Source organism: Sinocyclocheilus rhinocerous, unplaced genomic scaffold, assembly GCF_001515625.1.
Source record: "Sinocyclocheilus rhinocerous isolate Xijiao unplaced genomic scaffold, SAMN03320098_v1.1 scaffold166, whole genome shotgun sequence".
In the NCBI taxonomy this organism is placed as follows: Eukaryota; Metazoa; Chordata; class Actinopteri; order Cypriniformes; family Cyprinidae; genus Sinocyclocheilus; species Sinocyclocheilus rhinocerous.
The window spans coordinates 3,365,654-3,393,362 of record NW_015633186.1 but is presented as its reverse complement, the minus strand read 5'-3'; the positions used below and the strand labels follow the sequence as shown (position 1 = coordinate 3,393,362).

The 27,709-nt window shown below is 38.3% G+C and overlaps 1 protein-coding gene across 1 annotated transcript in view; it reads left to right on the top strand.

Annotated features, from left to right (window-relative positions):
• The window catches only part of LOC107743712 (glutamate receptor ionotropic, kainate 4-like), a 126,413-nt gene that overhangs the window by 94,347 nt on the left and 4,357 nt on the right, over nt 1-27,709 (top strand). Inside the window, exons 8-15 of the mRNA XM_016557106.1 lie at nt 4,878-5,081; nt 14,063-14,176; nt 20,785-20,894; nt 23,032-23,205; nt 24,493-24,658; nt 25,072-25,297; nt 27,313-27,441; nt 27,521-27,639. Of these exons, the coding sequence (XP_016412592.1) occupies nt 4,878-5,081; nt 14,063-14,176; nt 20,785-20,894; nt 23,032-23,205; nt 24,493-24,658; nt 25,072-25,297; nt 27,313-27,441; nt 27,521-27,639 (1,242 nt within the window). The remainder of the gene's footprint in view (nt 1-4,877; nt 5,082-14,062; nt 14,177-20,784; nt 20,895-23,031; nt 23,206-24,492; nt 24,659-25,071; nt 25,298-27,312; nt 27,442-27,520; nt 27,640-27,709) is intronic.

The window sequence follows — 27,709 nt, the reverse complement described above, 5'->3', positions numbered from 1 at the left end:
GTTGTTTTATAAGTTTTATTTAGTGGATTTTTAGTTTCTGGAACATTATGTGATATGTAATTATTGCTAACCATTATTCTACAATGCAATCCAGCTTGCTAACCAAAGATTACCTGAAAACAATGAAAGCAGAGATGTTTTATTTGGTTATTTTTAGCTTTACTGATGTTAAGTTAAATATGGTTATATGTAATTTAAAAGGATCAGCAAGGCTACGTTGTTATTGCTAAAAACTGAAAACAGGCTGGTTAAATTTTTGTAGCTTCTGTAGCTTTTTAGCTTCTACTTGAAATGTAATCTAAAAGGCTAAGGCTAAATTATAGCTTGTTAACGGAGTGTTAACTGAAAACACACAAAAATGTTTAACTTCAAATTTATAGATTCTGTAATATGCGATGTCATTTCTAAGCTGTAATGTCTAAGCTGTTAGCTTGCTAACCAAGGACTGAAAACAAAAGAATGGAACATGTTTAATTTGAATTTTTGGTAAAATGCTGTGATTGATGGAATCGACTGCTGCCAGAGCTCAATTTCTGATATTGATGGCGAAAAGCCCGGTCCTGTGTGTCAGAGCCCTTAAGAAAATTAACCAGGGTTTTATTATAGTAAAAGTGTTGTAACCATGGTTCCCTTTCAGTCAGTCACTCTCGACGTCACGTCGGTCATGGGATCTCGCTTAGAGAGACCAATCTACTTCGAGTGTAAACTAAAGCTTCGGAGCCGAGCGATCACGTCGTTCTGCTCCTGACTACTCTACTGAGAGAAGAAGACTGAACGAGTTCAGCGCGCTCTTGGAGAGCTCTTTGTGTTGGCGGTACGGCGCTTCAGCGGTGGTGGTTTCCCGTGTCGAGTGGGTTGCACACATCAGGCTGCACTACCCCCTGTTTGTGTTGCAGATGATCATCTCCCCTGTGCGCCTCAGCATGCTAAAAGAGCTTTTTCCTCTAAAAGAGCAATTTCGGTGCGTCTTTTTAAAGATGATGTTGCGTGACAAACTTGACGTTACGTCTTTGTAAAGACGATGTAGGTCTTGCTATACCAAAGCCACTTCCCTAATAATAAGCTCAGCGTCCCTGGAGTGACCTGCAGTTGAGTGCTTTGCTCAAGGACACAACTTCGATTCTCGCATGTCGCAACTCGCCCGCCACCTCCTCCTCTGGAGTCAGAAGCATCTGAGGTCGCTTCGTGCTGTTCACATTCCTGGGCTGCTCCACCGGGCAGCCGACGAGCTGTCCCGAGCTGCGCTCCCGGGAGAATGGCGACTCCATCCCCAGACGGTCCAGCTGGTTTGGAGACGTTTCGGAGCCGCTCAGGTAGACCTGTTTGCCTCTCCAGAAACCTCTCACTGCCAGTTGTTCTTCTCCCTGGCCGAGGGAACACTCGGCACGGACGCACTGGCACACAGCTGGCCGCGGGGCCTTCGCAAATATGCGTTTCCCCCAGTGAGCCTTCTTGCACAGTTGCTGTGCAAGGTCAGGGAGGACGAGGAGTAGGTCCGGTTGGTGGCACCCTATTGGCCTACCCGGACCTGGTTCCCGGAACTAATGCTCCTCGCGACAGCCCCTCCTTGGCCTCAAGAGGTAGTTGACACCATCACTTCAGCGAAAGCACCGTCTATGAGACACGCCTACGCTTTGAAGTGGAACCTGTTCGTTGAGTGGTGTTCTTCTCGCCGAGAAGACCCCCGAATATGCCCGATCACAGTCGTGCTGTCCTTTTTGCAGCAAGGGTTGGAGCGAAGGCTGTCTCCCTCCACCCTCAAAGTTTATGTCGCTGCAATTGCTGCTAACCACGACACCGTAGAAGGGAGGTCGCTGGGGAAGCATGACCTGGTCGTCAGGTTCCTTAAGGGGGCGAGAAGGCTAAATCCTCCACGGCCCCCCTCTATACCCTCTTGGGACCTGACTCTAGTGCTCACAGCACTACAGCAGGGCCCATTTGAGCCTTTGCAGACGGTCGAGCTGAAATTTCTTTCGATGAAGACTGTGCTCCTGCTGGCATTGGCCTCCATCAAGAGGGTAGGGGACCTGCACGCATTTTCGGTCAACGATTCGTGCCTAGAGTTCGGGCCGGCTGACTCCCAGGTAACCCTGAGGCCCCGGCCCGGCTATGTGCCTGAACAAATCAGGCTTCAGTATCAGAGTAAACAGGAGTTTCCCCATAAGCGTTCAATGCAACGCTCGTTCCCTTATCTCAGGGAACGTCTCGGTTACGTATGTAACCCTCGTTCCCTGAAGGAGGGAACGGAGACGTCACGTCCCGTCGCCACAGCTCCTGTACCACCGCTGAGCGGCCGGGTCACCGGCTCGGCTCCTCAGCGAAAACCTGAATATGCGCTGCATCTGCTGCCTACTTATACTCACGCTGTGATCAGCGGCAGCTGGATGCAATAATCGCATGCCAATGTGCATTGGCTCGTTTAGTTTACACTCGAAGTAGATTGGTCTCTCTAAGCGAGATCCCAATTTCGTCTGTCATCTGACATGACGTCTCCGTTCCCTCCTTCAGGGAACGAGGGTTACCATACGTAACCGAGACGTTTTTTGGAGAATTACCATTTGTATAACCACAGTTTTACTGAGTATATCAAAATCATGGTTAATTTGTCGTAACCATAGCTTAACTAGTAACCATGTTTTTTGTTTTTGTTTTTTGTAGTAAAACCATGGTTAATTTCTGTAAGGGAGTTTACTTCCCTCCTCTTCCTCAATTCCTCTTCCTCTGTCTTTTCATAGATTCTGCTTATAATGGATTATTAAGTATGAATGTGTAATCATTCCATTTTCTTTGGCTTAATCATCAATCAGACCAGAGGCTAGCTGGCCATTATGGGCACCACGTAATGACCCGAAGCCGTCAATGACTTCTCTCACCCAGTGCGTAGACCTATTAATTGAATCCAGAAGGTTTGTTTATTAGCTTTCCTCCATTCTTTGAAACTGTCTGTCTAATATGCAACTGGTCCATGAAATTCTACTCTTTAATAAGCCTAGTTTGAGAGAAAGTGTCCGGCTGCAATACTTGAATGCCTCCAGCAGGCTGTAAGCGATGAAAATTTGCATTTATATTGTGCTTTTCTGCATAACCACCGCAGTGGTGTCAGTGCGGGGCATGACGGTAACATGCGTGGATGATTCAACGAGTTAATGAACAAAATGGAAGGATTTGCATTTATAGAGTGTCAGACTCTAGGCCAAAGCGGCTCCTCTTTGTGCCACGGCAATATGGGATATCGCTGTTTGCTCCGACAGGTCCAAGGTGCGCACATCCATCTGCAAATACATCGTGTGGCTTTTATGGACATACAAATGAGGTGAAAGGACAGTTACCGTGTTATCTGGATGCATATGAGCGGCTCGTGTTAATAGGGTTCAGGTTTATTTGAAGTGTCAGAATATGTCCATTTATGTTTCCCCTCGTTTGACAGGCCGCAAGACCCAGCTGCTGCTATACTCAGGCCAGCTGGATCGTGGCCACTGGGCACATCCAAAATCAGGGATGCAGGACCAGACAAGCAGGTAGAAAAAAAGAAGAAGAAAGTGTTGCCATGGCAATGCGAAAGACTGAAAAGTCTCCTCAGCTCTTCAGATTGCCACTCAAAGCATCGGAGTGGAGCGAGTCAGATTTACTGGTGAAAATGAAACACTCTCTCCAGTCAACCAGTCTGCGCTAAACAAATCTTAAGTACAACAGACCCATTTTAGTGTCTGTCTTACCGCAACACATCAGACAAAGTGATTTATTTATTTTTTTTCAGTTATAACAAAAAGTGATTTTGAAAAGCTTTTATATGGCTGGTTTCATTCTGTAGTGTCTGTTTATGTCCAAGGTGGCAATATTCTGTTCAATTTATGCAAAGTGTTTGAAAATGACAGTAACATACTCCACTACCATGCACACTAGAAATATCCCAATGTATAACGGTGGGCACAGCCAGTGTTTATTGAAAGATGGCAGGATGAAATGTTTGTGAAGCCTTTATTTTGACCACAGATTGCCTAATAAATCTGTTCGGTCTTTGGGCAGCATGAGAAAACAAACCGTAAATTAGGAACTTGGTCTTTTGGTGGGCTCACATTAGTCACAGAGCCTTATGTGTCCAAACTTTTGTTATGCTTACATCCACGTATTTTTATGCGAACTTATATTGCGTTAAAAACCTCTGGATGGAAATGTCAAGAAGTGTGTAAAATCATAAAATGCGTATAAAATATGTGTTCAACTGAGGCAAGATCATTATTTTTATCCAAAAAGAAGACATGCGCATAAACTACAACGGAAACACACATACAGAATAAATTCCTTAATACGTAACATAAAACCTCTTGCCTCAGCAGATCATTGAGTGGATAACTGGACTAACCAGTGGACCAGTCTCATTGTACAACATCTCATATGTTGGTTTAGTCATTCTGCAATGCCTGAGCCAAAGTCTGTCATCAAAATAGTTTGGGATAATTACATCTCAGAACTGTCTCACACCATTGCATTCCCAAACATCAAGCATCTGCCTCTGAATGCAAGATAACATGACAGCATTTGTTATTGCATTTCGTCTGCACACTCTTGAGGTGCAAGTCATTTCTTATGTAGGAAAAAAAGCTACTGTGTCTTCCCCAGTTGCATCAACTTCCATTTTGATTAAATTTTCATTCGGTTTTGTTCTCTTGAACATATGGGATGGAAACGGTGCGATATTCCAATTTTCGCACATTAAATTTACAAGTTTGGATGGAAATTGGAAACATAGTTAGTGTGACTTGCCAACTCAAACAATCATTTGTCACACAAAAGTGAGTGTTGATTGATACAGAAGTGCTCCCAGGGTGTGTTAAGATGTGTGAGTGCTGACGATAACACCAATGATATCTTTACAGGAGAATCCATACGTAATGCTGAGAGCCAATCACCAGGAACTTGAAGGGAACGAGCGCTACGAAGGCTTCTGCGTGGACATGCTGAAGGAGTTGGCAGATACCCTGAAGTTCAAGTACCGCATTCGACTAGTTGGGGACGGTGTGTACGGAGTGTCGGGCACCAATGGCACCTGGACAGGCATGGTGGGAGAGCTCATCAGCAGGGTGAGTGACGTCTTATGGTTTAATCAGAACAGCACTGCAGTGGCATGAATTTTCCCCCTTTCTTTGCTGCCTGATGATTATTGGTATTGTGAAATGTTGCTTACATTAGCTAGTAGGTAAAGCTGTTAGCTTGCCGACTGAAGATACAAAGAAAGGAAAATGTTCAGTGTGACCATTTTTAGCTTCTGGAATATAAAGCAATATGTAATTTAAAAGGCAAGTAAAGAGAATTGTTTAATTTGATGTGATATGTAATTTAAAATGTGTGCATGTAATAATATGTGGTAGTTAACTTGAAAAGCTATATTAGGTTCAAATTTTAGCTCTCTAATCGTCGGCTAAATGAAAAAAGCTATAAAAATTTAAGCTGACAATTTTTAGCTTTAGCAATGTGAAATGTAATTTAAAATACACACACTACCCTTCAAATGATTTGGAAAAAAAGTCTCTTTTGCTCACCTAGACTGTTTTTAATCGGTCAAAAACACAGTGAATACTATGGCCACACTTTAGTTTATTTTAAGGTCCAGTTCTCACTATTAACTAACTATTAACTACAACTTTTGCCTCAATAAACTGCTAATTACTGCTTATTAATAGTTAGTAAGGTAGTTGTTAAGTTTAGGTATTGGGTAAGATTGAGTATGTAGAATATGGTCATGCAGAATATGTGCTTTATGAGCATTAATAAACAGCCAGTATGCTAATATGCATGCTAATATGCAACTAGTTGGTAATTAGTTGCTAATGTGAGAATTTGTTCCTATAATTAATATTAATAAATAAAATGCAAATTATTTCTGTGATGGCAAAGCTGAATTTACTTCAGAAATCATTCTACTGTGCTTATTTGGTGCTCATGAATAATTTTTTATATTATCAATGTTAAAAAAAAAAGTTGAACTTGAACCATGATACTTTTTTAAGGATTATTTTATCAATACAAAGTTCAAAAGAACAGCTTATATTTAACATAAACAACATAAATGTGTAACATAAATGTCTATACTGCTACTTTGATCAATTTAATGCATCGTTGTTGAATAAAAGTATTAATTTCTTAAAAAAAGAATATTACTGACAAACTTTTGAACTGAAGTGTACTTTATATTTTTATAAATAAGATAAAACCAAGCGTAAAGCGATTTACTGTCATTTCTAATCAGGCAACTGTATACAGTACTCATAAAAAGTTGTTTCAGTCAGCAGAATGGCTTTGTTGAGGAAGGGGGATAAAACATTATTGGCAGTTTGTTTGTCTAGTAGCTTGTCGTATCTTACCTGAGGAAACAGAATCACTGGCAGATTTTATGGTTCCCCTCCTCCAAAATCCCAGTTTAACCCTTGGTTATTCTGGCATCTAGGACAGTCATGTAGTATGAATTTCATTCAAAGCACACCACTTCTGCTGTTCTGAATACATAGCATGAAACAGTCTGCTTCCTCTTGTTTTAGCCTAGAATTATTCACTCTCAAATGTTCATTTCAATAATTCATTAAAGGAAGGAAGCCTTAAAGCCAGACTAAAAATTGTTTTACTTGCTTCCACACAGGTGATGCAGATTAACCAACAATATTCATGTTTATGCCTCCAACCCAGTTACAGGTCCCTCGTCCTAATGAATTTCAATTAGCCCATCTGATCCCATAACAGACACACACACAGATGTGTTTAAAAAGACTCGGTGAAGCGTGAAGAGTATTGGTCCCATTCTGACAGCCACTAACATCCCGTTGATGAGATGAAAATCTTGCATGCCGCAAATATTGTTTAGTTACGAGCGCTTGCCCTTTTCGGCGGAAATGTTATTTATTTAAAAACAGTCGCAGCATTACGGCGTGCTGCTGATTTATTCGTCCGTTTTTTGGCAGGCACTGCAGGGAGCAAAGTAAATTTTCAGAAATGAACAAAAAGGCCACGGCGATATTCATATATTTCCATGGGAAAGGGTCATAAACCAGAACATTTCTCTGCAGCCTACGTTCTCGCATTCAAAAACGGAGAGGCTTTGAGAAGTTATCCGTCTTAATTCCACAAGCTAATGGAGGGCAAAGCCATTAGTGAAATAAAGAAAGAAGTGCCTAATCTTATTATTGTCTCAATTTGTTCCCTCAAAGTATGCTCTATACAGCTGACCTTGAGAGTGGCCAATGAGTCTAATTGCATCCCACGCACTATAGTGTCTGTAGACAGTAGAGGGTGATGAGGGGCAACTGAAGGAGGCGAGGAGCGCTACCTCGTCCTGACAGCCTCTCTATGCCTTTAGGATCCCATGAGGGACCTTTATCCTCTTATTTATTACATAAAAACATGGGAATAGATTTGCATATGAACAAAGACTACAAATATGTTCGCAGTTGTGATTGAATGTAACAGAAAATTGAATGAAGTACAAGCTAACATTTTGCCACACCTGCTAATGGCTGGTGACTTGAGAAAATTTAACGGCTATATTTTTTACTGGCCATAAAACTGTATGTGCATAGTTTCATTAAAAAAGAGGCAGAACAAATTGAGAAAACACATCTAATTGCAATTATTATTATTATTGTCATTATTATTTACACAACAATAGTTGAATTACAATACTAATATTTATTATATTTTTTTTTCTGTGTTTGCAAACGTTAAACCATAAAGATTTTATTTGGGCAGAAAACCACAGGAAAACGTCTCTTGAAAAGCTTCTCTTTTTTTAACTAGATTTATAAACCATTAATAGTGTTTCACTATGACACAGTGCATCACATTTTTTTATAGGTATTTCTGTCATGTTTGCATTTGTAAAATAACATTTTATTTTCCTTATTAAATTATGTTAAGAGTTGGACATTTAAAATGATTAAAAATAATTTATGATCAATTAAAATATTCAATTTATTTAAAAGATTTAAAATAAACAAGGACTATAGAAGAGACTGGATTTTTTTTTTTTTTATAAATATCCCTAACGGTATTAAAACTGAACATACACATTAATAAATGTATATACACCTTAATGTACGTGTAAGTACAGCCATTTTTTTTTTTTTAAAGTACATCTATGTATAATACATTTTTCAGTCATTATGTTGTTATTATGTAATAGCATTATAGGATTTAAAATCATTTTTTAAAGAATTTTTTTTTAAAGAAAAATGTATAATGTAATATATTATTAAATCTGAAAGCACAAAATTCTACAATGGATTGTTTTAATTATATATAATAACATACATTCTGTATGCTTGTTTAGTCAGTGTATCTGTTTACATGCTAAATGCAATCTAAAGCCAGAAAAATGAACCTTAAGATATTAATGGTCGAATCAAAGTTTAAATTTATATTTAATTAATGTATTTTGATGGTTATGAGTTGATAAATGAGGCAACAAACACAATACCTCACATAAACATTTCTGCTATTAATATTATCATTTATTGGAAAATGAGAATCTGCACATAAGTGGCTCACTTTTGCCCTAAAATATGGACTCCTAATCCCACAGTGACTGTCCTGGTCATGCTTTATAATGTTCTGGAAACTCTCGTAAAACTAAAGACAGCGCAATAGTATACAAAGGTAGTGAAGCAGCCGAGCTGTCGGGGTTTTCTATAGCGTCAGATGCAGAATAAGCCTCAGAGGGAATTTGAAATGCCACACTGGGAACTTACGTCAATGTATTATTCAGTAGTGATAGAGTTGACATTGCCTTCTTCTCTCGTTTTTTGGGGGCATCACTTTTTGATTGAGTCAAAGCTGAGGGGGAGGATGGAGCGCAGGAAGAATATCATACTGCATTATTTATTATTTAGAGTCTCCGTCTCATAATTTCTCTCTCTGTGCAGTCCAGCCATCAATATTAATATGTAACGAGATGTCAAATATTTGAGCGGCAGTTATTGTCCTTGTTTCTGTTATGGATGACATCTGTTTGAGGGATTTCTGTTCAGCGGGGACCGCGTAATTTCCTTGTTTGTGTGTCAGCGTGATGTTTTGTTGTGTGAAGTGAAGTGTGCATGAGTTGGAGAAGAGCTGTGGGCCACAGCTGAACTATGGAGAGCACTTGAAGATTAGTGCATCTGCAAGCTGTTATTGGGGAAGGAATCTTCAGGGATTTTTCAGGGAAAATGTAAATAATTTTACCAAAATAAGAGGGATCATACAAAATGCATGTTATTTTTTATTTAATACTGACCCGAATAAGATATTTCACATAAAAGATGTTTACATATAGTCCACGAGAGAAAATAATAGTTGAATTTATAAAAATAACCCCGTTCAAAAGTTGACATACACTTGGTTCTTAATGTTGTTACCTGAATGATCCACAGCTGTGTTTTTTTGTTTAGTGATAGTTGTTCATGAGTCCCTTGTTTGTTCTGAACAGTTAAACTGCCTGCTGTTCTTCAGAAAAATCCTTCAGGTCCCACAAATGATTTGGTTTTCCAGAATTTTGTATATTTGAACCCTTTCCAACAATGACTGTATGATTTTGAGATCTATCTTTTTACACTGATGACAACTGAGGGACTCATATGCAACTATTACAGAAGGTTCAAACGCTCACTGATGCTCCAGAAGAAGAAAAAAACATGCATTAAGAGCTTGGGGGTGAAGTGACCAGGCCTGGATTTTCTCTCCTCTTTCACTGTCGTAACTCCTCCTTTTATCCTTCCGGAGCTCCTCCGCGGGACTCGAGACCGGTGAGTGGTGCAGGTGTCGCTCATTATCAATTACTCCACCGGCCTCGCTCCGTTCCCAATGGCTCTCGGCCCTGCCCCCACCTCGTCACGGTATTATTTTGGCTTACAAATAACTAAAATCAAGATAAAAATTAATTAAGACTATATAAAAAAACAAATAACAAAATCCAAAATTTTCACTAAAACTAGAAAAGGTTTGTTAAGACAAACTTTATGTTGGCTTGACAAAGCAGTTTAAAAATGAAAACAAAATCTAAAAAAAAACGTACCTCAATGATACTTCTTGGATCTTGAAACACGTGTCTAATGTTCCTAATTCGGCTCTCGGAGTTAACAAGCCTCTCCTGTCGCTTTCAAGGGTTCAGGCTTGAGGCTAAAACTTCACATTGTAACCGGTATCTGCTGTCCGGAGATTCTCTCTCATTTACAGCACGGCTCCAATATCCCATCATTCCTCCTGGAGAGGACAAAGAGCAGTGGAGGGTAAGAGTGTGTCCCGCGGGACCGTAAAATCCCTTGCAGATGCACTTTTAGGTGTTGTTTGATTAGTGGGATCCGGCCACAGCATTGTGCCCGGCAGCACTGGATGCTGTGTCAAGTGATTTGTCATGACAGTTTCTGTGTTCATGTTCCATCACACACACACACACACACACACACACAACAACAACTCAGCTTTGCCCTTCAGAATTCACCAAAATACAGGTATTTGGACTGCAAGCAGTTGTTTCCAAGTGTAAAAAGACAGGTCATGGTAGCTTAAGGTGGTTAAGCTGGTTTGTTGCTGGTTTGAGATGGTTTACATGCTCTAATCAGCTTAACTAAGATGGACTACAGGGGTGTCATGATTTTGAGGGGGCTTTGTGCTTTTGGTGAGACAAGAGACAAACACCTACTTCATAAGGATACATAAATGTATTTAATAATTGTACTTGATAATCAGTGTTATTTATGTGTAATTTATACAATATTATTTATTAATATTTTGAATTAGAGTTTTAATGTTTTTTGGATTTGTTTCAGTTTCAGTTTGCATTTATATTTTAGTTTAAGTTTTAGTGTTTTTGTTATGTGCTTACATCATTATTACTATTTTTTACTTTTACATATTTTTACTTTTTTATTTTAGATGTAATTTTTATTTCAGTTTTAGTTTTTCATCTAATATTTATATTTAATTGTAATCATTTATATAACTATATATTTTATAATTCCGTTTGATCAGTGTTGTTTTTATATAATTTATATACTATTATAGTATTTATAAATATTTATGTAATATTATATATATATTTATTTTATTGTATTATATATGTATATACTGTATATACACTACACACACACACACACACACACACATATATATATATATATATATATAATTTTTATATAATATATTATAATAATATAATAAATATATTAATATTAATATATATTTATCAGTTGGTTTAATATTTTCAGATATACTTTTACTTTTAGTCATTTTGTTATGTGTTTTTGTCATTTTTTTAGCCTTATTTGTAATAATTTTTATACTTCAACTTATTTAACTTTTTAAGTTAAATTTTAATACTTTATTGTATTTCAGCTTTATTTTTATTGACTAAAACTATTTTTATTTGTTTTATTTTTAGTTAACAATACCAACACTCTTGATATTGAAGTTTAAAATTCACTTGGCTTAAATATCTGAGGGGCCAGATACCCCCTTTCTTGAACCAGCAAGAAACCACATATATACCACCTTACCTGGTTTGAGCTTCATTTTTTGCACCTTTTTATCCAGCCCCGCACTAATGGCTGCTGTTATTTTGCATATGTTTCAGAAGGCTGACTTGGCTGTGGCCGCCCTGACCATCACGGCCGAAAGGGAGAAGGTCATTGATTTCTCCAAACCCTTCATGACTCTGGGGATCAGCATCATGTACCGAGTGCACATAGTAAGTTCCTCTATCTCCTCCGTCCACTGCAGCCCGAGACTCCCGAACCATTCCCGACCTCGTAGCATTAAAGATCAACAATCCTCAACAATCGGCAGCCTCTACTGGCCGGAGAGAGAGCGCGTAGGAAATAAATAGAGAAACACTTTGGGGCAGAGAGCTCTGAGCCCTTGCCGTAGCAGATGGTGCACTGTGGTGTGAAAAGCTGATAAATGTAGTGCTTTCCTTCCCAATTTCAGATTCTCCTTATTGTGGCTTGTATCTAATTCACACCAATAACACCCCGAGCTCTTGCACACGGCAACACTGAAAATCCAATAGCTCTTTTACCTTTAAAGGCCTGTGCGCCATTAATCAAAGCCCCTCCCCAAACCCAAGGTGACATGCTGATCTCTCTGTTGGCTAAATGCCGGATGAAGCCGCTCGGTGCAGCGTGTGCAAACATTAATGTGGTGTCCCGGTAGGGCATTTACGCAAACACACACACACACACTCACTCGCTTACACAAACACATCGTCAGCCCCCTGCTCTGTTCATGCTGCTAATAGATGCTCCTGTGTGCGTCTTCATCAGTTGAGAACAGTTGGGGGAATCAATAACACCAGGTGTGCTGTTAACTGAGAAAGAAAGAGCACTTCTGGTGCAGATTTTTGAACTACGGCATAAAAAAAAGCATGCATACGCCACAAACGCATGCTTTTCACCCAACTCAAGTAGGCCATCACCGCTATAGACATTGAGTTAGAAAAGTCACCCCACTGATTGAGACAAAAAGTTCACAAAATGTTTAGGCTGATCGTATAGGGAGTATTGGACTTTTTGACAAATTGTGCTGTATTGAATTGAAAACTGATTATGAAAATTCTTGTTCTTTTACTGTTCTTCTTTTTTATTTCTATTAAATCTAAAAAATACAATAGTCTCAGTGCTTTTTCATGCTAAATGTGCTTCATAACAAGCACTTTTTAGCACTTAATTATATTTTCAGATGTAACAAGGTGGGTTTTAGACACTGCAGTTTAAACCTATGTACCAAGCTTTACGAGATTAATCAAATAATTCAGATTTTTTTCCATGAACAATTTCAATACTACTGGCTATAGGCAATAAATGCTAAATAGGAAAATTGTTCCAGATCCAACAAAGGGTGTTGGGGTAAATTACATTGTGCCCCACAGTGAACTCAGATCTTAGTGAGGTGTGAATTATTTGCTTAAAATGCTTTCGTTTCCAGCAATAAATAATTTATTTATAGGTTGATTTTCCCTGAAAACTGTAAACACTGTGGAGCTTTCAAAACATTGCTGAAATTATAGACTTCACCTTTAAACACTAGGCTGCGACTGCCCTAGAGAGGTGGCTGAGAATGTGAGAGAAAGAAGTGAAAGTTGATTGAGAAAGGCACAGAGGCAGACACAGCGAGTGACTTGGAGACGGGCAGACAGAGAGAACAGTGACAGACGACATAAGAGGAGTGTTAAATGAGTTCACACAGGTAAAGAGGATAAAAGGCTGTTGTACAGTGTAGAGCTGTTCTCAGGCTGGAAAGCCTTGAGCTCTCTCTCTCTCTCTGTCTGTCTCTCCATGGCTCTTGTCTGTCCCAGAATAAAGCTGGAGTGGATGAAAATATCAGGTTGTGATGTCACTACATGAAGAAGGCTGAGCTCATGAATATTATTTTAGCTTTTGCTGGTGTTGCTGATGTTTCACATTGATTTGCAAGATATATTAAATATTAAACCAGTTTTGCATTTGTGCTCGCCACATTCCATATTAATAATTTATCAGATTATAAATCTTTATGTAATATTATATATATATTTATTTTATTGTATTATATATGTATATACTGTATATACACTACACACACACACACACACACACACATATATATATATATATATATATAATTTTTATATAATATATTATAATAATATAATAAATATATTAATATTAATATATATTTATCAGTTGGTTTAATATTTTCAGATATACTTTTACTTTTAGTCATTTTGTTATGTGTTTTTGTCATTTTTTTAGCCTTATTTGTAATAATTTTTATACTTCAACTTATTTAACTTTTTAAGTTAAATTTTAATACTTTATTGTATTTCAGCTTTATTTTTATTGACTAAAACTATTTTTATTTGTTTTATTTTTAGTTAACAATACCAACACTCTTGATATTGAAGTTTAAAATTCACTTGGCTTAAATATCTGAGGGGCCAGATACCCCCTTTCTTGAACCAGCAAGAAACCACATATATACCACCTTACCTGGTTTGAGCTTCATTTTTTGCACCTTTTTATCCAGCCCCGCACTAATGGCTGCTGTTATTTTGCATGTGTTTCAGAAGGCTGACCTGGCTGTGGCCGCCCTGACCATCACGGCTGAGAGGGAGAAGGTCATTGATTTCTCCAAACCCTTCATGACTCTGGGGATCAGCATCATGTACCGAGTGCACATAGTAAGTTCCTCTATCTCCTCCGTCCACTGCAGCCCGAGACTCCCGAACCATTCCCGACCTCGTAGCATTAAAGATCAACAATCCTCAACAATCGGCAGCCTCTACTGGCCGGAGAGAGAGCGCGTAGGAAATAAATAGAGAAACACTTTGGGGCAGAGAGCTCTGAGCCCTTGCCGTAGCAGATGGTGCACTGTGGTGTGAAAAGCTGATAAATGTAGTGCTTTCCTTCCCAATTTCAGATTCTCCTTATTGTGGCTTGTATCTAATTCACACCAATAACACCCCGAGCTCTTGCACACGGCAACACTGAAAATCCAATAGCTCTTTTACCTTTAAAGGCCTGTGCGCCATTAATCAAAGCCCCTCCCCAAACCCAAGGTGACATGCTGATCTCTCTGTTGGCTAAATGCCGGATGAAGCCGCTCGGTGCAGCGTGTGCAAACATTAATGTGGTGTCCCGGTAGGGCATTTACGCAAACACACACACACACACTCACTCGCTTACACAAACACATCGTCAGCCCCCTGCTCTGTTCATGCTGCTAATAGATGCTCCTGTGTGCGTCTTCATCAGTTGAGAACAGTTGGGGGAATCAATAACACCAGGTGTGCTGTTAACTGAGAAAGAAAGAGCACTTCTGGTGCAGATTTTTGAACTACGGCATAAAAAAAAGCATGCATACGCCACAAACGCATGCTTTTCACCCAACTCAAGTAGGCCATCACCGCTATAGACATTGAGTTAGAAAAGTCACCCCACTGATTGAGACAAAAAGTTCACAAAATGTTTAGGCTGATCGTATAGGGAGTATTGGACTTTTTGACAAATTGTGCTGTATTGAATTGAAAACTGATTATGAAAATTCTTGTTCTTTTACTGTTCTTCTTTTTTATTTCTATTAAATCTAAAAAATACAATAGTCTCAGTGCTTTTTCATGCTAAATGTGCTTCATAACAAGCACTTTTTAGCACTTAATTATATTTTCAGATGTAACAAGGTGGGTTTTAGACACTGCAGTTTAAACCTATGTACCAAGCTTTACGAGATTAATCAAATAATTCAGATTTTTTTCCATGAACAATTTCAATACTACTGGCTATAGGCAATAAATGCTAAATAGGAAAATTGTTCCAGATCCAACAAAGGGTGTTGGGGTAAATTACATTGTGCCCCACAGTGAACTCAGATCTTAGTGAGGTGTGAATTATTTGCTTAAAATGCTTTCGTTTCCAGCAATAAATAATTTATTTATAGGTTGATTTTCCCTGAAAACTGTAAACACTGTGGAGCTTTCAAAACATTGCTGAAATTATAGACTTCACCTTTAAACACTAGGCTGCGACTGCCCTAGAGAGGTGGCTGAGAATGTGAGAGAAAGAAGTGAAAGTTGATTGAGAAAGGCACAGAGGCAGACACAGCGAGTGACTTGGAGACGGGCAGACAGAGAGAACAGTGACAGACGACATAAGAGGAGTGTTAAATGAGTTCACACAGGTAAAGAGGATAAAAGGCTGTTGTACAGTGTAGAGCTGTTCTCAGGCTGGAAAGCCTTGAGCTCTCTCTCTCTCTCTGTCTGTCTCTCCATGGCTCTTGTCTGTCCCAGAATAAAGCTGGAGTGGATGAAAATATCAGGTTGTGATGTCACTACATGAAGAAGGCTGAGCTCATGAATATTATTTTAGCTTTTGCTGGTGTTGCTGATGTTTCACATTGATTTGCAAGATATATTAAATATTAAACCAGTTTTGCATTTGTGCTCGCCACATTCCATATTAATAATTTATCAGAACTGAAATATCAATAATATATCAACAATATATACGAAATATCAATTATGTGTGTGTGTGTGTGTGTGTGTGTGTGGTTTTTCAATTATTACTTAATCAGAATTTTATACAAATGTAAATCATTTTATTGATTTTAGAAATCATTAGAAAAAATATATATAATTTTTAATTGAATATTTTATACTTTCAACTTTTTATTTTTAAATTCAGTTTGTGTGTATTTTATTTTCTACTATATACAGTTTTTCTGTTAATAATTTATAATAAATCAGAAGTGAAAATGTATAAATATACATTTTTTATTTTCTACAATTAGAGATAGATAGATAGATAGATAGATAGATAGATAGATAGAAAGAAAGAAATTATATATATATGTATATAAATAACTCATTTTAATTGAATATTTTATAATTTAATTACTTTTTATTTTTAATTTCAGTTTGTTTGTATTCTGCTATATATAGTTTTTCTATTAATAATTTTTGATTAATCAGAAATGAAAATGTATATAAATATACATTCATTTCATTTATTTTGATATTGATATTTTGATATATAAGACATGAGCCGGCTAAACTTGGTTGAGTGTGTTAAAGATGGGGGTCGGCCTTCAGTTCGGTTGCTCCTGCTCAGAATAATCTCCTCTCACTCATCTATACCCCACAGCCATGGTGCTCTGGATATTTGGATTCTTGTGCGTGCACTTGTTTAGATTTAATCCACTTACTATTGATCCAGCAGGCTTTGATTTCTACAAGGACCCCCATAGCTTATTTCAAACTTTAAATGAAATCCTTCGCTTGATCAATAACAATGGCAAATGGAATAAAATGTGGCCTTCGGCCCTGTTTTAATTACATGTTTGCACGTACAGTGGTATCTCCATTGCAGCGTGTAATTGGACGCACTGGTAAACGTGAACGTATGGAATGTGCCATTTTGTTTTTGTATGTATATATGAGTGTAGTCTGGAGAGTGTGAATAAACGCAAGAATGCATGAAAATTAGTCTCCCTTCGTCTTGTGCGGTGCACGCAGGGAGGAAGAAGAGAGGCTAAGTGTGGCTGAGGATGAAATAACTAATTAGTGCAACAAGTTAATTAGATGGTACAGGGAGCATTGGCAAGATCATGCACAGCCACAAAAGAGCAGCAACAGAGCTTGTCTGCATTATGAGACTGTGTGGAGTGTACAGAGAAAGAAAAAGAGCAGCTGCCCTCAGAACATAAAGTCAGGGCACTTTTTTCCTCTGAAGCACTCCAGCTGTGACAAGACCATATTCCTCCCACTGGCCACACACTTTCAAGGTGTGAGCGGCTACAAAAGGGAACTCTGTGCCTCTACTGCATAGAGCCCTCTTGACTCATGACTGAGCGTTTATCTCACAGCAGCGTGCTTGGTTTCATGATGTACTTCAGATTTGAAATAATGCATCACGGTCGTGTAGTTCCGCTTAAAATGAGCCTACAGAAGTACAGGTTTTAAATCTGGACGTTTTTAGTGACAGGAGAAGAAATATTGTGAATGTTACCGTCTTTCAGTGGAATTCAATGGAACATTAAGTTTTCAAATCTTTTCAGCACAAGTCGATCTGACAGTGGCTGGTAAACATGCGCTGACAGTATATCACTGCTCTGTAGCAGACGCTTCACTACAGATCAGTCTGAACAGCAAATCACAGTGGAGACTAGTAAAGGGTTTTTGACCAGTGATCTTTGAGTGAAACAACAAACACACACTCAAGAACCCATGCATAACCCTTTATGTATTTTTATTAAATGCATGTGTAATCACCATCTTATGGAAGCCCGTTTCCATCTTTAAAAAAATAAAAGATAATTGTGACTCTTTTTTTTCTTTTTCATTGTTATGATCTCACAACATAACTTTTGACATTTTATCTCGCAATTTGCAATTTTACTTCTTGTAACTGTAACTTCATATTTCATAATGTGACTTTATATCCCACAATTTGATTTTATATCCCACAGTTGCAACTTTACATCTGACAGTATGACTTTATATCTCACAATTTGGCTTTATATATCTCACACTCAGTTTAATTTTATATCTCACAGTTGCAATTTTATTTCTTCACAATGTGACTTGTTTTAAACTTTATCTCACAGTGATCTGTTTATTTTTATTTTGAGGCAGAAATAAGCTTCCATACTATTTTGTGTCATTGTTTCTTAGATATTTATTTTGCTTAGCATGTGGTATCTTTAATTGATACCATATACTTGAGCTGACATGGACTGATGATCAAGTTCTCCAGCATGATTTAAAAAATCATTGAGCATTTTGTGCTTCAGTGGAAGAAATAAGATCTTGTAATAACACAGTCACGGTCTAAAAATGTATCTACAAATATACAGTAGTGTTCAAAAGTTTGGAGTCTGTAAGATCTTTTTTAATGTTAATGTTATGCTCACCAAGGCTGAATTTATTCATGAAAAATACAGTAAAAGCTGTAATATTGCTAAATGTTTATGCAATTTAAAATAACTTTACTATTTGAATTTATTTTAAAATATAATTTTTTTTTTTTTTTTTCTGTGATGGCAAAGCTGAATTTCCAGCATCATTACTTCAGTGTTCAGTGTCATATGATCATCATTCTAATATGCTGATTTGCTGCTCAAATTTTTAAATTAACATTATAAATGTTAAAAACAGTTATGCAGCTTGATATTTTTGTGGAAACCATTATATTTGTTTCAGGATTCTTTAATGAATCTACATTTCAAAAGAACAGCATTTATGTAAAATAGAAATGTTTGTTACTATATTTACTGTCATGTTTGATGAATACAATGCATCTTTGCTGAATAAAAGTATAAAAATAATTACTAAACTCATTTCATCTTAAAGTTCAGAATCTTAAATATTGTTTTGTTTTACATTCTTTCAAAATCCAAAAATGGCAAAATTATTTATAAATCAAACCTGTATGTTAAGCAAAAGTAAAAATCAATTTGCAGTCATTGAATAGTGAAATGTAATTATCATTAAAGCTTAACAAGTATGAAACATCACCGATGAGTGAAACGCGCCACTAATGAGAAAGCCATCAGTGGTTATATTTATTCTTCAGGAAGTGAATGCCCTACATTTGGAAAAGAGCAAAAAAAATCGGCAAATTCAAACTCGAGATCAATCACATTAACGCCACAAGGCATAATTAATTGTTTTAATAAACTGACAACTATTAAAAGTAGAAGTAAATAACTCTTCCCATAAATACCTCTCTGTGCGCTGAACATTGTTACAAGAAACACTGAAGCTGTAATCAGTAAAAACAGATAAACATAGTAAGACAACACATGCAATGACAGCTCTGCAGTTTCCTCTGTAATTGAATATGTTGTGTAGTGCAAATGTTAATGAGGACCTGGTTAACCAGACACTGGGAACCCTGGTGTGAGATTCTGGTATGACTGCAGGCTTCTGCAGCTGCTTCAGGTTTTATTTCGACAGCCAAAGCAGCAGCAACGCTTCTCAAAGACTACATTTTTAGTATATCACTGGGAGAAATTTTATTTCGTACCTCAAACCCACTAAGCCACAAACGAGAAATTACATAACCCCACAGAGATACATCAGAGCCTATGGGGACGCTCTAGAGTCGAGCAAGAACTGCCCTACTGCACTGCTGTTCAGTCAAACTGGGGGAGGATCTTTCTGTGCTCATTTGTTAAATGATCAAGGGAAGATTCGCTCTTGAGGGTGTTACATGTTCGAAAGGCTGTTAAACCGCGTGTATAACCTGTGTAGCTCACCTCTAAAACAGACGTGCACTAGTTTCTCACTTGTTTTCCGGCAGGTTTCTGCAGTCCACAATGTTGATTGTGCTTTTGTTTAAACCTTAAAATTGAATTTACAAAGAGGCTGTAAACAACGCAAGTTGCTTCAGCTGGAAGCAGATTGCACAAGCCCAACCTGTACCCCCTTGTGAGCACCATCCGCAAGTCCCTCTCGCTGTAAGTCACGATACAATTATCTCCTCAAATCTCACTCGAGCTCAGTCTGGCACATATAGGCTCTAGGCACGGCCCAATTTTCCCATCCCTCGATGGCAGCTTCCGTAAGAAAGTGTAAATCAACCTGCCTAAGAATAAAACCAAACCTAAACCGGCTTTTTTTTTCCCCGATTGAGAGCCCATCAGTTTCTTGTGTATCTACCATAGACAGGCTTGCCTCTATTTATTGCTATAATTACAGCTTTTAGTGTCCAGCTCAACAGCAATGCCATTCAATTACACTAATATGGAGATGATTGCAGACACATTAATGAATTTCCAGCCTGGTGCGGGATAGATAGTGGAATAATTACTCATTTCCGCACTATAGTAAACCTGGTTTTTGTAGTCTTGGGGGGAAAAGCAGCACAAATGATTTGTTTGTGAGTGTATCCATCTCTGGGACTATTTAGATCCACCATCTGTAAGACACCTGTGGCGTGTAGATAGATTAGGCATGGTGCTTTCACACTTAGTTTCTCGCTGATAAGAGACTGTTAAGTTGTTGCTGACCACTGATTGTCAAAGTACCTCCAGGAGAGATAATTGGATTTGACTATTGTGTACAGAATCGGCTCCCGAGTTCTGTTCCAGTGGTTATTGGATCTTCAGAGTGTGCCAAAATGGTTAGGAGACAGAAAATCAAGCACTTTGTTTGGATCAAGCCAATCAACCGTAAAAGCCTTTAAACATCTTTAACCCGAATGTTTACTTACTGGAATTGAATGATATATGCTTATAGGATCTTTGGGATGCTTGTTTCAGTGTCTTGATGTTGCCTGTGTGTTTTTATAGGGAAGAAGACCGGGGTATTTCTCCTTTTTGGATCCATTCTCTCCTGGGGTTTGGCTTTTCATGTTGCTGGCGTACCTGGCAGTGAGCTGCGTGCTCTTTCTGGTGGCGAGGTAAATACTCAGCTCCACACCGACACCTGCAGGATCTTATTAGCACCAACACTATCCCTAAAGTGGTAGTGCAGCTAAAAAGTGACTGTCAAAATTGTACTGACATTTTGAAAGAACATCTTAAAGAACTTTTACTCTGCTACCATACAATGAAAGTGGAAAGCTCCAAAATGGATAAAAAGGCTCCACAAATGCAAAATAAAAGTTGTACATATGAATCTTACACTATATTCCAAGTCTTTTTCAGAAACAGACTAGAATTTAATTCATTATTCACTAAAAGTTTTACCTAGCCGCTTTACTGCTACCATTCACTTTCATTGTATGGAAATGAGCGTGGACACTCAGCTAAACTTCTCCTTTCATGAAAGAAAGAAAATCATACAGATTTCGAACAACATGTAGGTCATCTTAAATTTGATTTTTTTTTTTAAATGATCATTAATTCCTTTATTGTCATTTCAAACCTGTATAACTGGAACAATTTTTCCTGTTGTTTTCCATACAGCGAAAGTGGATAGGGACTAGGCCTAAAGCTCAAAAATTGACAAAAAAAATTCCATAAAAGCAACATAAAAGTTGAACATATGAATCATGCACTATATTATAAGTCTTCTGAAGTCATATGCTAGCTTTATGTCTGGAACACACTTAAATTAAAATGTAATTCATTATTCACAGAAAATGTTGTTTGACTGCTCTGGTCACCATTTACTTTCATTGTATTAAAATAAGTAGCTTGGACATTCAACTAAACTTCTGAAATGTTTCTTGAATGAACGAAAGTCAGATTTTGAATGGCATGTGAATTAAAAATGTATTTATTTATTTTCTTGCTTTCACACAACATTAGACATAATGGGCAATATTTACTAACAGCTTGCGTCAGCGCAAACCGTTTTTTGGCATTAAAATAGTACTGTCAGGATTTATTAATGACATGCAGTTATTTTTGCGCCTGACCTTATTGAATATGCATTTGTAAGAGTTTCCCTTTCAGACGCATACTTTATGGGAAGAGGGAGTATTAAAATGAATCACGCAACGTGATTTACTAACGTTTGCGCTCGTCAAATTACTGGTATTTGCGCCATTATTTAACGGCCAAAAAAACATCTTAAAGCAGGCAGTAATTTGCACTGTTCTTGGTAGATTGCGCTGGTCATTATGGAAATGATCTGGCTGCGTCTGTGTTCTTTAATGTGCGCATTTTCAGTAAATCACCCGCAGAATTTTCCCCTCCCATCGGCGCATTTATGGAATTGCATTCTTACGCTAATTTGCCCTGTTTAGTAAATCTGGCCCTATATCCCTAAACTAACCCCTCTACTAAAACCGGAGGGCAAAGATTAGTTGATAGGAATTTTGGAACATTCCTACTGCATGAACTAATCTTTGTGCTCTGATTTTAGGGGGAGGTTTAAAGGTTAGGATTGTTAGTTCATGGGAATGTTGTTGTTGCAAGATCAACATCCTTTGTTGGTCCTGTGAAACAGTCATGACCTTAAACCTAACCCTGAAATCTAATTGGTTGGTTGGAATGCAGTTCTAGGATCAGCATGTGTGTATTTGTAGACATTTCAATTTAAACTCACTTTTTATTCCAGCTTTGCATTGGATCACAAAAGAAATGTCATGTTTTATACTCTTTCACAGTAGCCTGCTGATTTTCCAGCATTCTGCAGTACAACAGGGGTGTTGGGCGTTTTTATTCACTGAACATTACCTGTCAAGACATTTTATATAAATTCATAGTTGGAGCTTTTGCGTATGCGTGTGTTTTTCTTTGTTTGCCTCTCTATAATGTGTATATTTTTACACATTTGTTATTGAAATACAACCTGTGTTTTCTTTTCTGCATTGCTTGTGTTCGGCATTTCAACAGAGCTGTAATGTGAGGTTGTCGCACACCTTGAAGAGTAACTCAGCAGCGTCCTGCAGTGCAGTGCATTTTTATTAGTGTCCTGTCAGTTACGGCTAAAGCTTGCACAGCCCCTTCAGGGAACAAAAACCAGGTTACATGGCCAACAGGGAGCACTGGTGACTTCATGCTTTGCCAACTGTTAAAATTGTTCCTGGCTCATTTATGTTTACTACTTTCTATCCTTTCTTTTTTCACGCTCCTCTTGGCACACAGGCTAACACCTTATGAATGGTACAACCCTCACCCCTGCCTGAAGGGGCGCTGTAGCCTGCTCATTAACCAGTATTCGCTGGGCAACAGTTTCTGGTTTCCTGTGGGTGGTTTCATGCAGCAAGGCTCCACCATCGCCCCCAGAGCCCTGTCCACACGCTGCGTCAGTGGAGTATGGTAAGAGCGCGCGATAAACAATCTCCAGTCTCCATTCTGCATTGATGGTCACCAGCATATTTGGTCTCCAGAATGCGATTTATGAGGAATGTACAGAATGTCAGGGAATTATATTGATATTTCCTCATTGTATGTAAGCCTCAGAAATGTACATATTTGTTGGTCATAGCTCTTGTCTTCATAAAGCAGGTCAAAAAGGCCATGTATCGAATCATGGTATTTTTACCATGGTATATTTAAGACTTGACATTCTTTGGATTACTAGAACATTTTGATTTGCGATTGTCAATTTCATATTTTGTGACTATATTTGTAAAAACTGTCAATATTATATAATGCAGTATTTTGTCCTAAATTATTTTAAAAAAGTGATTTCATAACTTGATATGCTCTTTCATTTTCGGACGCACTTGAATAGATGTTCATTTTGACCCAGAAGACCATAATGAATAGGTTTTTGACTGATTTTGGTCTCATTTCTTTAAAAGGCAGTCATGTCAAATCTGCCTTTTAAAGAAAAAAAAATAATAATTTTGTTGTGAAATAAGATGGCCCTGTCTGAAAGATCATATCAAAATAATCTGCAAAAATTGGCAGGAAATTAAAATTTCACTCATAAACATGTTAGTTGGCAGATTCTTTTATCCAGTGACATTACATTGCAGTCAAGGTATAAACCAAGCTCTTCTGTTTTATCTACAAGAATGATTATTGAATATTGAATTTATTTATTTATTTATTATTGTACTTGGGAAGTAAACAAATGATTGAACAATTTACACATTTGCGTATTCCCTCCTTTATGCATTCATTTTTCATTCATTTTTAGGTCTTTAATTTTAGGGTCAACTAGCTTATCCAGCAAGACCTCACTGAAAACCAGTTAGATTTTGCATGCTTAAACTGGTTTACCAGCTCGACCAGCACCCAAACCAGCATTAACCAGCCAGTCGAAGATGTTCTTTTCAGCAGAGTATCACATTCTGCTACACCCTGATCTCATTGTCAACTGCTGGATATAGCAGATAAAAGTGCTACTCTCACTTGGCCTCTGTTTTTCTGCTGCGTTATTGTACTGTCATTTTTCGAGGCCTCGCCGACTGCAGCACACCGAGGTCAGTGGAGAATAAAAGCGAGCTATTTTTGAGTATTCTGAACGGGCGTACAGTATTCAGAGGAGCCTTTCAACTTCTCATTCGGATGCGGAGCTCACAGTAGTGCCGAGCTCTTTTGATGTTGGGGCAGAGCTTTGCGTTCCTCACGTCTAAAACTGGTTTGTCGTTCCAGGTGGGCCTTCACCTTGATCATCATCTCTTCCTACACAGCCAACTTGGCGGCCTTTCTCACTGTGCAGAGGATGGAGGTGCCCATTGAGTCCGTGGACGATTTGGCTGACCAAACAGCCATCGAATACGGCACCATGCACGGCGGGTCCACCATGACCTTCTTCCAGGTGAGATCTCCAAGGACAAAACGGAAAGAAACTCCACCCACAAATCAATGGCCTGTCGGCAGGTTTATTGACCATGTCGCTAGTGCTCTTCCCTACTTTGGGATTTATCTGTTTGCTGTCTTAATATCAATGCCCTTCGATATCTTGCCCTCTCCAGAGGGCCGTCCCAGACTAATTCAAACTCTTTGATGCGTCGGAGGGATGCTTCTCGACCCGCCCCTCAGCGAGCACAGACTGTTTCACATATTCAGTTGTCACATCAACATGTCAAACTGTCAGCTTATCAACCGCCAAGTCCTTGGTTAACACAATCAGTCTCACCTCCTCAAAGCTCTAGTGATTGGCTGTCAGGACACCAGACGAAAGTTGAGGAGCAAAGGTAACGATTCTAATATCTCCTGTTTTCTGTTTAGAACTCCCGCTACCAGACGTACCAACGCATGTGGAACTTCATGTACTCCAAGCAGCCCAGTGTGTTCGTGAAGAGCACTGAGGAGGGCATCGCCCGAGTGCTCAACTCCAATTATGCCTACCTGCTGGAGAGCACCATGAACGAGTACTACCGCCAGCGCAACTGCAACCTTACCCAGATCGGAGGCCTGCTGGACACCAAGGGCTATGGCATTGGCATGCCTCTGGGTGAGAAAGAGTTCCTGTTAGAGAGACAAGAGTGAATAGAGGTTTATGTGGAGTTAGCAGGACTTTTACTGATTCAAATGCAACTCATCCAGAGTGCAAAAGAAATGTAGCAAGGAATCTCACACAGATCATCTCTAGTCAGATTATATGATGTGATCTCAGTGAGATCCTGGGTAGAAGCCAAGGCAGACTGTGCGACGTCAATGGCCATTTATGTTACTGAACGATACACAACTTTGGTCAGGATTGACAGCGTTGACTGGTAGATCAATCGTGTCACACTCTGACATACTCATTAACATGTAAAATGGTACCACACACCCAAGCAAACCCTTGCACTAATGTTTATGTTTTACCTGAAAGAAAATAAAATGTCTAAAAGTCTGTGGAGGCAAAAAAAGCTAATTTACCTTCTTTTTTTTTTTCAAAAGAAACTTGATGTAGTTTAATCATAACATAAAGGAAGTGCTAAATGGCTCTTATAACATTTAAATTAAAAGGTTAGTTCACCCAAAAAAGAAAATTCTGTCATTAATTACTCACCCTCACGTCGTTCCAAACCCATAAGTCCTTTGTTCATCTTCAGAACACAAATTAAGATATTTTTGATGAAATCCAAGAGCTTTCTGACCCTGCATAGACAGCAACGCAACTGAAACATTCAAGGGCCAGAAAGGTAGTAAGGACATTGGTAAAATAGTCCATGTGACTTTATTCAACAATTTCTTCTCTTCCGTGTCAGTCTTCGACGTGTGTTCACGTGAAAAAAAGTGACATTACATGCTTCATGGTACTGTCGTGAATGTGCATCGAAGACTGACAAGGAAGAGAAGAAATTGTTGAATGAAGTCATTATTTTAATTTTCTTTGTGCACAAAAAGTATCCTCGTAGCTTCATAAAATTATGTTTGAACCACTGATGTCACATGGACTATTTTAACAATGTCCTTACTACCTTTCTGGGTCATGAACATGGTAGTTCTGTTGCTGTCTCTGCAGGGTCAGAAAGCTCTCAGATTTCATCAGAAATATCTTAATTTGTGTTCCGAAGATGAAAGAAGTTCTTGCGGGTTTGGAGCGACATGAGAGTGAGTAATGAATGACAGAATTTTCAATTTTGGGTGAACTATCCCTTTTATTTTATTTTATTATTTATATATATACACTAGCATTCAAAACTTTGAGGTCAGTAAGATTTTTAAATGTTTTTAAAAGTTGTCTCTTATTTATGGCCTTCAAAGCTGCATTTATTTGATCAAAAATACAATAAAAATAATATTGTAAAATATTACACTTTTGTTTGATAAACAGAAAGTTCAAAAGAACAGCATTTATTTGTAATAGACATTTTTTTGTAACATTATAATTGTATTTACTGTCAATTTGGGATCAATTTAATGTATCTTTGCTGAACAAATGTACTGATATTTTTACAAAATACTGAACGTTTGAACAGTAGTGTAAATATTTTTCATTTTTTTTACTTTTATTATTATTTGCCATATAGACCACTACTATATACAATGCTCTTGCACACACGTCATCACTTGCTGTGTTCTTATGGGCTGTTTATTAGACAGGCATTGCAGCAACAGTCACACTTCACAATTGCAACCTAAAATTTGATACACTGTCAGAACTTCGCCTGATGCGTTGACTAATTGGCCATCAGCGAGCATGTGACAGTAAGCTATCCAAGGCTGCCAGTCTTGTCCTATAATGATAGAAATCTCTTATATTCACCAAAAATCTGTCTCAGATGGCAAAGCCGTAGCCAAAATAGCACATTGCACACCAGGCTTTAATCATATAACTGAAGTTAAATGAATCCATTGACTGAATAAAAATTGCACTGAATTCATTTGAACCAAGCTATGTCCAGCAGATGTTTTAATCAACATGATTGATGGCAGGGTTTACAATAAGCTAAATGAACACCATTAGAGCGGCAGGAGTCAGCACAGCAGAAAGCATACATCCAGCTCTGGCTCTCTAAGATGGATATTTTGTTTCAGGCTCGATCTACAGAGATGAGTTTGACCTGGCCATACTCAAACTCCAGGAGGAAAACCGCTTAGAGATCCTGAAGAGGAAATGGTGGGATGGTGGCAAGTGTCCAAAAGAGGAGGATCATCGAGCGAAAGGTGAACCACTTGTCACTCAACTGCAGGTCCAAACAGAATCTTTTAGGAAACATTTATCATGTTGTGTGTTTTTGTGAAGGTCTGGGCATGGAGAACATCGGTGGGATCTTCGTGGTGCTTGTGTGTGGTCTTCTGGTGGCCATCTTCATGGCGGTGCTGGAGTTTGTGTGGATGCTGCGTCATACGCCAGCAACAGAGGTGAGAGAGGGCTATTTTACCTGCCTCTGCTTTCTGTCCTTCTCCCCGCCCTCGCGCCTCCCTCCCTGAA